The sequence below is a fragment of the Lissotriton helveticus genome, chromosome 1_1 (assembly GCF_964261635.1).
Source record: "Lissotriton helveticus chromosome 1_1, aLisHel1.1, whole genome shotgun sequence".
NCBI classification, from domain to species: domain Eukaryota; kingdom Metazoa; phylum Chordata; class Amphibia; order Caudata; family Salamandridae; genus Lissotriton; species Lissotriton helveticus.
Genome location: NC_136057.1, coordinates 916512501 through 916524161, shown reverse-complemented (window position 1 = coordinate 916524161; position 11661 = coordinate 916512501). Strand labels below are relative to the sequence as shown.

General features: G+C 52.8%; 1 protein-coding gene across 2 annotated transcripts in view; it reads left to right on the top strand.

The window, feature by feature from the left end:
* Positions 1 to 1096: 1096 nt before the first annotated feature.
* MSRB3 (methionine sulfoxide reductase B3) overlaps positions 1097 to 11661 on the top strand; it is a 402481-nt gene continuing 391916 nt past the window's right edge. Inside the window, exon 1 of one of the 2 annotated variants that reach the window (XM_078676314.1) lies at positions 1097 to 1257. In XM_078676314.1, the coding sequence (XP_078532440.1) occupies positions 1188 to 1257 (70 nt within the window). In that variant the 5' untranslated portion in view covers positions 1097 to 1187. The remainder of the gene's footprint in view (positions 1258 to 11661) is intronic. The other variant, XM_078676305.1, reaches the window with a different exon arrangement.

The window sequence follows — 11661 nt, the reverse complement described above, 5'->3', positions numbered from 1 at the left end:
AAAGAAAGGAAGCAGTACTTGGCCCATGCTCCAGGGCAGGGAGAAACAAATGAAAGGGCAGAGAAGCTGGCACTCACTGACTAAGCTGGAGCCAGCAAATAAGAGTGACAAAGAAGCCAACCAACGATAAGCAATGGGCAGCATTTTAGATAGCTTTAAGCAAGCAAAATATCTTGCAAGCAACAGCGCATGTGCTGTCTCAGGCGAGACCTAAAATGGTCCTGAAAATGTGAGCGGAGGTAGGGGGTTTGCATGTGAGGTTAAAGAGCAGAGGCACCAATTGCAATCATTACATATTGTGTGATGTTTTGAAATTATTACTTTTTTATGTTCCTGTGTGCCACTCGATCACGTTTATTGGGTTTTATAAATGGATAGCACATAAAATTATTCTACACGTTTTGTTCTGTTTGAACTAAATATTCCTGTATCGAGATTGAAAAAGCTGTCCATTAAAAAAAGTATTACTTGTTTCCCAAGCAAAAGACTTTTCTTCTCTGCTTTTTAAAAACGTTATTGATTCTTAATAATATCCCGCACTCCAATGGAAGTTAGTGAACCTACTTGGTGGAGCCAATTTTCCATGTCGTTGGCACCCCTGGTACCGCTGGATAACTACCAAGAACATCCCAGAAAGCGCCCGAATTGAATAAAGAATGCCAGCGAGCCATGGAATGCCTGGCCTTCAAATGCCTCCTGTGTCATGTGAAAGCATCGCGCATTCCTGGCTTCTTTGCCAAAAATGACTTTGCGCCCTGGGATTTGTAGTTACACAGAGTGGGCTCAAAGATCCTAGCCATCAAAGTGTAGATGGCGAAAAGACAAGCCTGGCGGAAGGTGTCACATAAGAAATAAGGCTGCCTGACCGCTATAAACTGCACTCTCTTGTTTCTAAGTGAAAATAAATAAACCAGTTGTCCTTTGTCGACGCTCGTCACCAGGGGGAGAGGATGAAGGAATAGCATTACAACACTGACACCGTCAGCAGCAGCGTCAAAGTTGCTGTGGTGCCTGTGGCAGCCCCTCCTCCTGCACCTTCCCTTCTGTGCTCATATTTGGTGATGAGTGCCCAGGAATTTCCCGTCATGCCCCCGGCGCCGTTCAGAAGAGTAGGCAGGAGCAGAGTAGGCAGGAGCAGGACAGGCAGCAGGCGCAGCACCAGCACTCCTCTCCGCCTCTCCTGCTCAATGAGCATACGCCCCCCCTGCCTGCTCGTCCTCTGCCTCATACTCCACGCAGGAGCGGCCACTGCAGCAGGTAAGGAGAAGGCATGTTTTATTCTTCCTTCCGTGTGTTGCCTTCCTGCCTGCGCCTCGTCTCCGTCCCTCTCGCTCGGTCCACAGCATTGTGGGTATCCCATGTCTGTCACCTGAGCTCCCAATGCTGGTCTGCCCAGTCGGCAACCACAATGACAAACAGATACTGGGGTTTCCCACTGAAGACGTGGAGGTTGCGCAAATGTATAGTTCTCACTCAGGTGATGTATATATGTGTATGTGTATATATATATATATATATATATATATATATATATATATATATATATATATATATATATATATATATATCTCCGTTCTCGCTCTTCCATTGCCCTCCGTTTTATTGAGCGTGTTTAGTGTTTTTCAGCGGGATGTTTAAGTTGGGCAAGGGTTTCCATGACAGGATATCTTTGTTACTACTTTTACTGCTATGTAATTACACCTCTTGAATATTCAGCACTGGCAGGCCCTTCCGCAAAATGCTCTACACCGCACACGCATCTCAGGTTGTCCCACGTCACCTCAGCTTAGCTGCCGCACTTGTAGTTCTGCAGGAATTAAGGGTGCTGGGATGGAAACAAAAGTACAAACGCTACAAGATACCCATCATCTTTTGTAAGAGAGACTTCTATGGAACCGGGCAAAGTGTCGCTAGAATGCCCTGTGCCTCACAATATACATATATCCCGAAAAATCGCTATCAGTATCACAGAGTGCTACTTGTCCGACTCATTCAAGGTAACCTTAACCGTACTACATGACGCAAGTGAAAAATAAACCGAATTTTCATTCACACCGGACAACCCTGAACCCACTGCCTTCATCCACCACCCACACCATCTTCATGGCAGATGGCAGTTTTGTGACAGGTCAGAACCTCAAGTGACGGATAATTGGGGACTGGCTTACTTGTATGTACTAGGAGGTATCCAAGCAACTTTCTGTTTAAAGTTGAGACCTAATATACCATAAGTGACACACTCACATTCTCTCTCTCATCTAAAGTATCTATAACTTGTGTCCTAAAGTAACTTTAACTTGCTTCCTTGTCATGCACTGCTTATACCCTCACATATTACATTAATGCCATGCCCAATGACTGCACTGATAGCTTATCTAATAATACATTATTACCATACTTTACCAAAATGTTACTTTAGCCTTTGTTTCATTCAGTGAATTTCAAATTTAAAAAAACATAAAGTGCTATTTTGTTATCACACCTTACTATGCCATTCCATCGCCACAAACGGCCCTCAGCCTGCGGGCAGACCCTGCGCCCAAACCAGCATGGGTGCCACCCCCCGTTGTGTGCTGTGTGGACTTGACTTTACAGGACCTGACCGGTGGGCATAATAAAAAGAAGGGAGCAAAAGAGGGAGACATACCAGGGGTGTCGTCCTCTCTACTAATCATATTTACAACTGACTGCAAGCGCTCTGACCACATCTCACCTGCGCTTAAGACCCTTAAATGTCTTCCTATCGAAGGCAGATCCTCCTATAAAATAGCCTGCATTATGTACAAAGCCCTTCATTAAAAGATCCCGCTTTACCTCTCAAACAAACTCAATAAAGCGGGCAGTACCCGACCGATGAGAAGTGCTAACTCTCGCCTCCTCGTTCCCCCTCTGTTAAAAAAGAAAGCTGCACAATCTAGCTCCTTCTCTGGTAAGGCTCCAAGCATCTGGAATGCCTTCCCTAAAGATCTACGACTCAACCCTTCATACACCAGTTTAAATAAAACCTTAAAATGCACCTGCTCAACAAATACTGGGGTCCTTAATCCTTCTTTTTCCATACTTGCTACACTCTCCCTTCTTTTTGAAACCCTTGCCTTCCCCCCTCTCTTCACCCCACTTATGTCGACCTCACCTATTCACCCTCTTCCCTACCCTTCTTCACATTTTTCTTCCCCCTTCCACCCCTTTTCGAACACTTCACCTCCCCCCTTTCCTCTCTCCCCCAACCCTTACTTCTTCACAAAATAATGAGTCTACCTCCTTTATACCGTTTAATAATTTGTAATGACTCTATTCACATGTTGTTTCATAAATTGCCACTTCTATGCACTTTTTATTGATTCAAGCTATATTACTCAATGTGTTCTCTTAGTCCACCATGTTCTGAATGCTTCATTTGGATACCACTGTTTTGTAGTCCATATACTATTGTCATTCCAATGTAAAGCACTCTGATACCCCCGGGTGGAGCCAGTGCTATATAAAACCTTTTTAATGAAATAAATATTATACAGAAAGCCCTTGGTATGACACCCACATCAAATCCTATTTATATAAGTTTCGGGATACACTTTGTCCATATCAAGGATAGTGATGTCTCTCGTGTAAATCTAGAAAACCTTCTCTGTGTGCTTGTTAAGTCAATACAAAAGAAGCAGGTCCGGTACTGAGAGATAGATAGAGGGCTGCTATGAAACACCCATTGAACAAAACATAGGGAGTACCTCACATAAGCAACCACAAGGGAGTGATGGACAGGTTCTCGCCAATTTGCTCACTATATCATCATCGGCATCTCTCCTATGTATGGAAGCGAACCAACACCCATAACCTGCGCACTCTGCCCCACTCCCGCAGTGAAATACACATAACATTTCTTACTTCCCTTCCCGCCAAGAAAGCCACTACACCCTTCTTCGTGGTGGTCATTTGTTGGCCGCAGTTTATTAAGGGTTACAAGGAAACAGGTATTACTTGCATTTGCATGTTATGTCATATACGTTTCCTTGCCAATGTCTCTTACCCCTTTTGGGGCGGTTTTTCTGTAGGTTGGATTTCCTTGCGCTCCCTCAGCGCGGGAAGGGGATATTCGTTGTCCCAGAGTTAGGCTGCCTCGCTACCTTTCGGACCTTGTTGTGCCCTGCCATCCGGCGGGGGCTGGGCTGCGAGCGCCGTCTCTGCATATTCCCCCTTCCCTTCGTCGCATGTCACCCAGCCGTGAGGCATCCCAGAGCCGCTGTCCTTAGGCCATCTCACCCAGCCGTGCGGCATCTGAAGGTGAGTGGACCTATTCTGGCGCACCGCTCTCCGGTGTGCCTCCGTACCAACCGTTCTCCGCGTAGCCCTTCGCGAAGCTCTTTTCCCTCTTTCAGCCCTGCGACAATGCTGATCCCTTGGTGTGGGTGGGTGGGACAAAAGTTCCTTCGCGCCGTGCTGCTCCCCCCGCTCCTGTGCATAGGAGTATCACTGGGGGGAGCGCGCTTATATGCCCCCCATCAGGTATGTCTCCACCTGGGGAAACCCCCCCATTGGGTGGTTTGAATATCGCCTGCCCCCCCCATTGGTTGGCGCCCGGCGGCGGAAGCAAGGCGCAAGGGGGTGGGGGGGGCAGCCCGGCACCTTCCGGGGTCCCCCTGCTTGCTCGGGAGACCCCGTTTTCCCGCATTTTCCTTTTCGTTCCCGGGCCGTCTTCCCCCCTTTGTTGCCCCTTCGGGGGCTCGCCGCATGGTTATGGCGACGGCTCCCTAGCCCCTACGGGGGTCCGCCTCTGCAGTAACCTGCGCACTCTGCCCCACTCCCGCAGTGAAATACACATAACATTTCTTACTTCCCTTCCCGCCAAGAAAGCCACTACACCCTTCTTCGTGGTGGTCATTTGTTGGCCGCAGTTTATTAAGGGTTACAAGGAAACAGGTATTACTTGCATTTGCATGTTATGTCATATACGTTTCCTTGCCAATGTCTCTTACCCCTTTTGGGGCGGTTTTTCTGTAGGTTGGATTTCCTTGCGCTCCCTCAGCGCGGGAAGGGGATATTCGTTGTCCCAGAGTTAGGCTGCCTCGCTACCTTTCGGACCTTGTTGTGCCCTGCCATCCGGCGGGGGCTGGGCTGCGAGCGCCGTCTCTGCATATTCCCCCTTCCCTTCGTCGCATGTCACCCAGCCGTGAGGCATCCCAGAGCCGCTGTCCTTAGGCCATCTCACCCAGCCGTGCGGCATCTGAAGGTGAGTGGACCTATTCTGGCGCACCGCTCTCCGGTGTGCCTCCGTACCAACCGTTCTCCGCGTAGCCCTTCGCCACGCCGTCAGGGAGGCTCCCGTCTTCCTGCGGCTCCCCCCTCACCTCCAGTTATTCATTGGCAACCTGCTAACACCATGGCACCCCACAGATTGCTCCAGAAGATCTCCATCCCCTGCTCAGACAGGTGCACCCCGTCGGTTGCGTAGTATTCCGGGCGCCCGGTGTGAATCAACCCATGTCTGATGAAGCCCAGGCCGTTTGCTCTGCAAAATTTGCTTACTGTGAGGTTGAGCTTTTTCCTCGAGTTTTCCACGCCTTTATACGACTCGGCGCCACGCCACTCCTGCCTGCTGATCACTTCAGACCAAATGATCGCCGTTTTTCCGCACCTCCTGGCTGTTTCCCCCAGGTCGTTCTGTATTCCAAAGAGGAGGGCCCTCCGACCCATTGTGGCCAGGTCGTTCCCCCCGAGGTGGATGATCAGGACGTCTGGGTGGCGCCCTGCCCCCTCCCTTATTTTCTTGAGGGCCGTTGTGAGTTGAAACCAGTGCATGCCTGACTGGCCAAACCAGCGGATGCACGTGTGTTGTGGCCTGTTCTTGAGCCGTCGCCCCCTGTGCTCCCACCACGCGCCCATCCGCTTGATAAAAGAGTGGCCCACCACCCACACAAGGCGGGGTCTGCTCCCTGTTGATGCAAATGAAAAGCGACCGGTCACTCTCACGCCCACCCTGTGTGTCTTTTAGTCACAGTAGCTGGGGCCTTACGTAAGATTTGTACGCTCGCGAGCGCCACCTTCCCACTGCCTGAATTCTTGCCTCGGGCATCCCGTGTTGTGCCGCGGTCGTGGCCGCCCCTATTCGGAATGAGTGTGATCCAAAGGACCCTGGCGGCAGGCCCGCGCTGCTGAGGGCCTGGCGCATCACTGCTATAAACTGGAATTTGCTCAAGTGTGACCCATCCCTGTGGATAAGCAGGGGGCCGTGTCCCGCCGGGCGTATTGCCATAAAGGTTAAGAGGCAGCAGACTGCGCAGTGTTCTTTGTACTGTATGCAGTGTAGGGTCACCGTGGCCCCCCGTCCCTCCTGGTCCGTCTTCGACCGCCGCAGCGCCAGATCTATTCGCCCGGCACCTGGTGTCACATCGCTAGCCCATAGGCAGCGCTCCGCTTGGCCCTCCCTGGCGGGGGCCACCAGTTCGCTGATGCGGAATGCCCCAAAGAAGGCCATGGTGAATGCTGCCCTGAATAGCACTCGCTCGTACTCCCCCGCTGTGACTCTGTCTAGTGCCTGCAGCAGTGCCCCTAATCTGGTGAAGTCTATTGGGCGCCTTGTGTCCTCTTTCTTTCCTTCCTTCCTCTTCCACCCCTTCATTGCAATCTTTATGTAGTGTGATGCCAGTGGGTTGTGTCCAGTTTCCAGCTTTGCATGGTGTGACACGGCTGAAAGGTGGGCTTGTGTCCATGACCTGGATTTGCCGTTCTTGTATGCCCAGCTGATGAATAGTTCTGCCGCCCTGTGCGTGGCGCTCGGTATGGCTAGTGAGTGTATGCCCCCTACTTTGAGTACTGTGGCTAAGTATTTTGTGTATCTCCTCGCCGCCCCAGGGGCCAGGGCTTGGGTGATCAGTTCTGAGAGGTCTGCCCCGCCAGCTTCCACAGCTGGGGCGGGAAAGGGGTCATTTCCGAGTCTGCCCTGGGGGCGAGCTCCCTGAATTTGCTCATCATGCCTCTGGACAGGGCGTCCGCTATCTCGTTCTCCACCCCTGGCACGTGTCTTGCTCGTAGGTCTATGTTGCCCTCCAACTGTAATGTAACCAGACGGCGTATTAGTCTCAGTGTGTCTGGGCACCTGGCCGACCCCCTGTTGATAGCCTGCACTACGCCTTTGTTGTCCGACCATAGGGTCAGTTTCATGTTTTTGAGTTCTTCTCTCCAAATCACCAGTGCTACCACAATGGGAAACAGCTCTAAAAATGTTATGTTTGTTGTGACACCCTGTCTGCGCCAGCTGTCCGGCCACTGGCCCGCGCACCACTTGTCCCTCAAGAGCGCGCCAAACCCTGTGCTTCCTGACGCATCCGTGTACAGCTCGATCTGTTTGCAAGTCAGCCAACCTTCCCTCCAGATCAGCACCCCGTTGAAGTCTGCTAGGAAGGCATCCCACACTTCCAGGTCCCTTTTCACCTCAGACCCTAGTCGCACATGGTAGTGCTTGTGTGTAATGCCGCGCGTGAGTTTTGTCAGTCTCCTTGCGAACACCTTGCCCGCTGGGATGACCCTGGTGGCGAAATTCAGTTTCCCAATCAGTTGCTGCAACTCCCTCAGTGTGGCTTTGTCCCGCCCGCGCATGCTTTTTATCTCTCCCCGGATGTCCTCTACCTTCTCTAGGGGGAGCCTTGACGTGCCTGCTACCGAGTCTAGTTCTATCCCTAAGAACGTGATCCTTGTCGTGGGCCCTTCAGTTTTCTCTTTGGACAAAGGGATCCCTAACTCACCAGCAAGTTTGATGAATGCCCCCAACGTGTTCCTGCACACCGGGGAGTCGGCGGGGCCGGTAAATAGGAAATCGTCTAAGTAGTGCAGCTTACCGCCCGCTGGGTGGTGGTCGTGTAATGCCCATTCGACGAATGTGCTGAACAGCTCGAAGTAGGCACATGACACTGAGCAGCCCATTGGCATTGCCTTGTCGTGGTAGTACTGTCCCTCCCACTGGAAGCCTAAAAGGTGAAAGCTGTTGGGGTGGACTGGGAGGAGGCGAAATGCCGATTCGATGTCTGCCTTTGCCATGAGTGTGCCGCTCCCTGAGGCCCTTATCAGGTCTATTGCGTCGTCTATCGTGGAGTAGCTCACCGAGCACACCTCTGACTCGATCCCGTCATTGACAGACAGTCCGTCTGGGAATGACAGGTGGTGGATCAATCTAAACTGCCCTGCTTCCTTCTTGGGGACCACCCCCAGTGGGGAGGTGACCAGTCCTTCCCTCGCCGATGCCGGGAGGGGGCCCTCAATCCTGCCCAATAGCTTCTCCTTCTCTATCTTTTTCGCCACCACCCCTGGGTGCTGCATTGCCGAGGCCAAGTTCCGCCCGCAGCTGGGGGGGAGGGGGCCCTTGAAAGGTATGGTAAAACCCTCCTCAAATCCCTGGACTAATATTTTTGCGTCTGACTTATTGTGGTATCTGTTGGCTAGCGCGCGCAGCCGTTGAGTGTTGATGGGGGACCATGCTAGGGAGGGGGTACCCTGTCGCGCTTCACCCTCGTGGCCCGCCCTGCGCGCCTCAGTGCTTCTTCCCCTCTTTCTTGTCGTGCTTATGGCTCTCTCTGCGCTTGCAGTTTGCCGCCGGGTGCCCTCCCCCGCATGCTGAACATGTGTGTGAGAATTTACATGACGCCCCAAATGTGCATTCATTGGACTCGAATTTCCAGCATATTGCTGGCGGTCCGCTTGTGTGCGATACTTTTCCTGTGTTGAAGTGTTTATGTTTCTGAAATGGCCTTCCTTTCCCTCTTTGAAAGGAGCTCCGGTAAGAGTGCTCGGCCCTGCCCCCCCCAGGACCTGGCCTCCTTTGCTACCATCATCTTATGGATGAAACCTGACACATCTTCCTCATTCCACTCCATCTCGGGGTGCGTCTGCATTTTAAGCCTGAAACCCTTATCGTATTCAAGCCACGCCTCCCCCGGGAACTGCCTTTGCGCATTGTGTATGTTCGCCTCGTATAACCATAAATCCGCTGCGCATTGTGGGAACTTTTCAACTATTATGCACGCCATAATCCTGAATGCGTCCAACCAATTATCAAATGAGCGCTCTTTCCTCTCCCGTCTCCTCTCCCTCCTGTCTTCCTCCTTCTTGTCACATGTGGTCAGGTCTAGCCCTTCTAGTTGTATTTCCAATAAGGAGAAGATGTCTATGAACTCTTTCCGCCATATTCTCTCCTTTACTGCTATGGGGATCATGCTGGCTAACCCTGTGGCTCTGGTGGTCAGGGGTGCGGGGCCTGGGGAGGGTCTGGCGTACGCCCCCGTTATTGCTGTGGTCATTGGGGTCCCGCTCACCCGTTGGGCCTCCCCCCACGCTGCTGTGGGCGACCCCCCCTCGCCCCCTGCCGTGGCATATGTCTGCCCTATTATCTGCTGCTGTCGTGCCGCGCCCGGGTTGAGTAGGTACCAGGGAGCCCCTGTGGCCCCTTCCCCCTGTGGGGGCGCCGTTCCCTCCGGTCGCCCTGTCCCTTGCCCCTCACTCGGCTGAGCCCTCGCACCCCCCGTGTTCTGGACCCCCAGCCCTTGCAATAACATTGGCGCCATTGCTTTGCAACATTCTTGTATGATCGCGCTAATATGCTCACCATTGGTTGGCGTGTCGCTGGTCCCCTTGTCCGCCCCCGCCACCGCCGTGCTGGCTGCAATTGGCTGGGTTCTTTTTGGCGCTTTCTTGGCCGGTGCTGCATCCGCCAGCTTCGCTGGCGCCTTCCTGCTTCTCTTAGCCGCGGGGGGCGTGGTCGCGTTGCCCCGTCCCCTGCTTGTTCCTTCGTCCGGGTCGCGGTTGAGATGCTCCTGCAGCCATCCGTCCCCGTGCGCCTCTGATGCTGCGCGGATCTTCCGCAGCAGGTCGTTCAGGTCGTCGTGGCCCTTCTTTGGGCCCCCTTTCTTGGCCATGCCTTAGCGCTTGGGCTGCCCTTGTTCCTGTTGTCTATTGTGTGTAAAGCGGGGTGCTGCCGCTAGCAAGTTGTGCACCAAAAAGCCCGCCTCTTGTTGCTCTCCGTGGCGGGGTGCAGCCGCCGAAAGTTATGCACCAATATCACTGGCCCTGCAGGTGCTGCCCTGCCTCCGTTGCTTGGGCTCTGTTCGTAGGGCCTTTTTGTTGCCTCTTTCCCGCCACCAGAGGGCGCCCACCGGTTTCCCTGCCTGCTCCCCGGCTGCCTGAGCGGACACTCTCTATCGGCTCTCGGATGAGCCGGACTCCGGTCGCGGTCGTCTTCGCTCCCAGTGCCGGTGTCTCTTCTCCGGGGGCAGCACGGTCTCCCGTCGTCCGTCGTCGTCATCTGCCATGCCCACAAAAGTTCCTTTGCGCCGTGCTGCTCCCCCCGCTCCTGTGCATAGGAGTATCACTGGGGGGAGCGCGCTTATATGCCCCCCATCAGGTATGTCTCCACCTGGGGAAACCCCCCCATTGGGTGGTTTGAATATCGCCTGCCCCCCCCATTGGTTGGCGCCCGGCGGCGGAAGCAAGGCGCAAGGGGGGGGGGCGGGGGGGGGGCAGCCCGGCACCTTCCGGGGTCCCCCTGCTTGCTCGGGAGACCCCGTTTTCCCGCATTTTCTTTTTCGTTCCCGGGCCGTCTTCCCCCCTTTGTTGCCCCTTCGGGGGCTCGCCGCATGGTTATGGCGACGGCTCCCTAGCCCCTACGGGGGTCCGCCTCTGCAGAACAAGTTCAAAAGAATGTTGTGAGTCTGTATTTTGATCTATCTACTTATATTGTGTAAAAAATACATCTCAACAACCCTCCGAGGTCCCCTAAGAGGGAGAAGCTTCTTCCTCACAAGAAAAAAGTGAAAAATTCGTTGCAAAGGCAATAACCAATTGTCGTTAATTATTAATGCCCACATTCATGATTAAAAACACCATACCATGTTTAGACCTTTTTAAATAGATCAGCAGACATGTTTCATAATCATAACATATTTATTGGCAATTTCATCAAGGCAATAGACCTCGTTTCACCCATATGTGCACCGGACCAAATGGCTACCGGGCGAGTGCCTACCAGTAGGCCACAAGCAAAGATCATAAAGTATTTCCGAAACAGTTTTTTGTGACAGTGTCTGTTTAGCCACCGATGTCTCTGTGTCTCAGCAGACAGTGAATTTCTCGGTTTTATTTGTTTAACATAAATAATATTTTGTTATATCTTACTATGCCATTCTCATACCAGGAATGGCCCTCAGCCTGCGGCCAGACTCTGCGCCCAAACTTGCATAGATGCCACCCCCCACAGTGTGCAATGTGGGCTAGGCTACAGGACCTGACTTGCGGCCATGCCTGGCCACCTGCACCCAACACCCCGCAAGCACCCAACACCCCTCCGTGCACGACAGAAGACGTGTGGTTTGGGGCAAGCCTGGCTATCTAACACCTCATGGACTCTAAACACTCTTTTATGTTTTTTGTGGTACCCGGGATCCCCGTAACCACTCGGGGAAGGGGTGCATTGGGGCCCATTGGGGTCCACAGAGGATCTGCAGCTTCTCGGAATTCCCATGATTTTTTATCAGCCTCAGAGTGACTGTATGGGTCTGTGAATGGGTGTGTGAGTGGTTGAGTGGGCGTGTGAGTGGTTGTATGGGTGTGTGAGTGGTTGAGTGGGCGTGTGATTGGTTGAGTGGGTGTGTGAGTAGTAGAGTGAGTGGGTGGTTGTGTGGA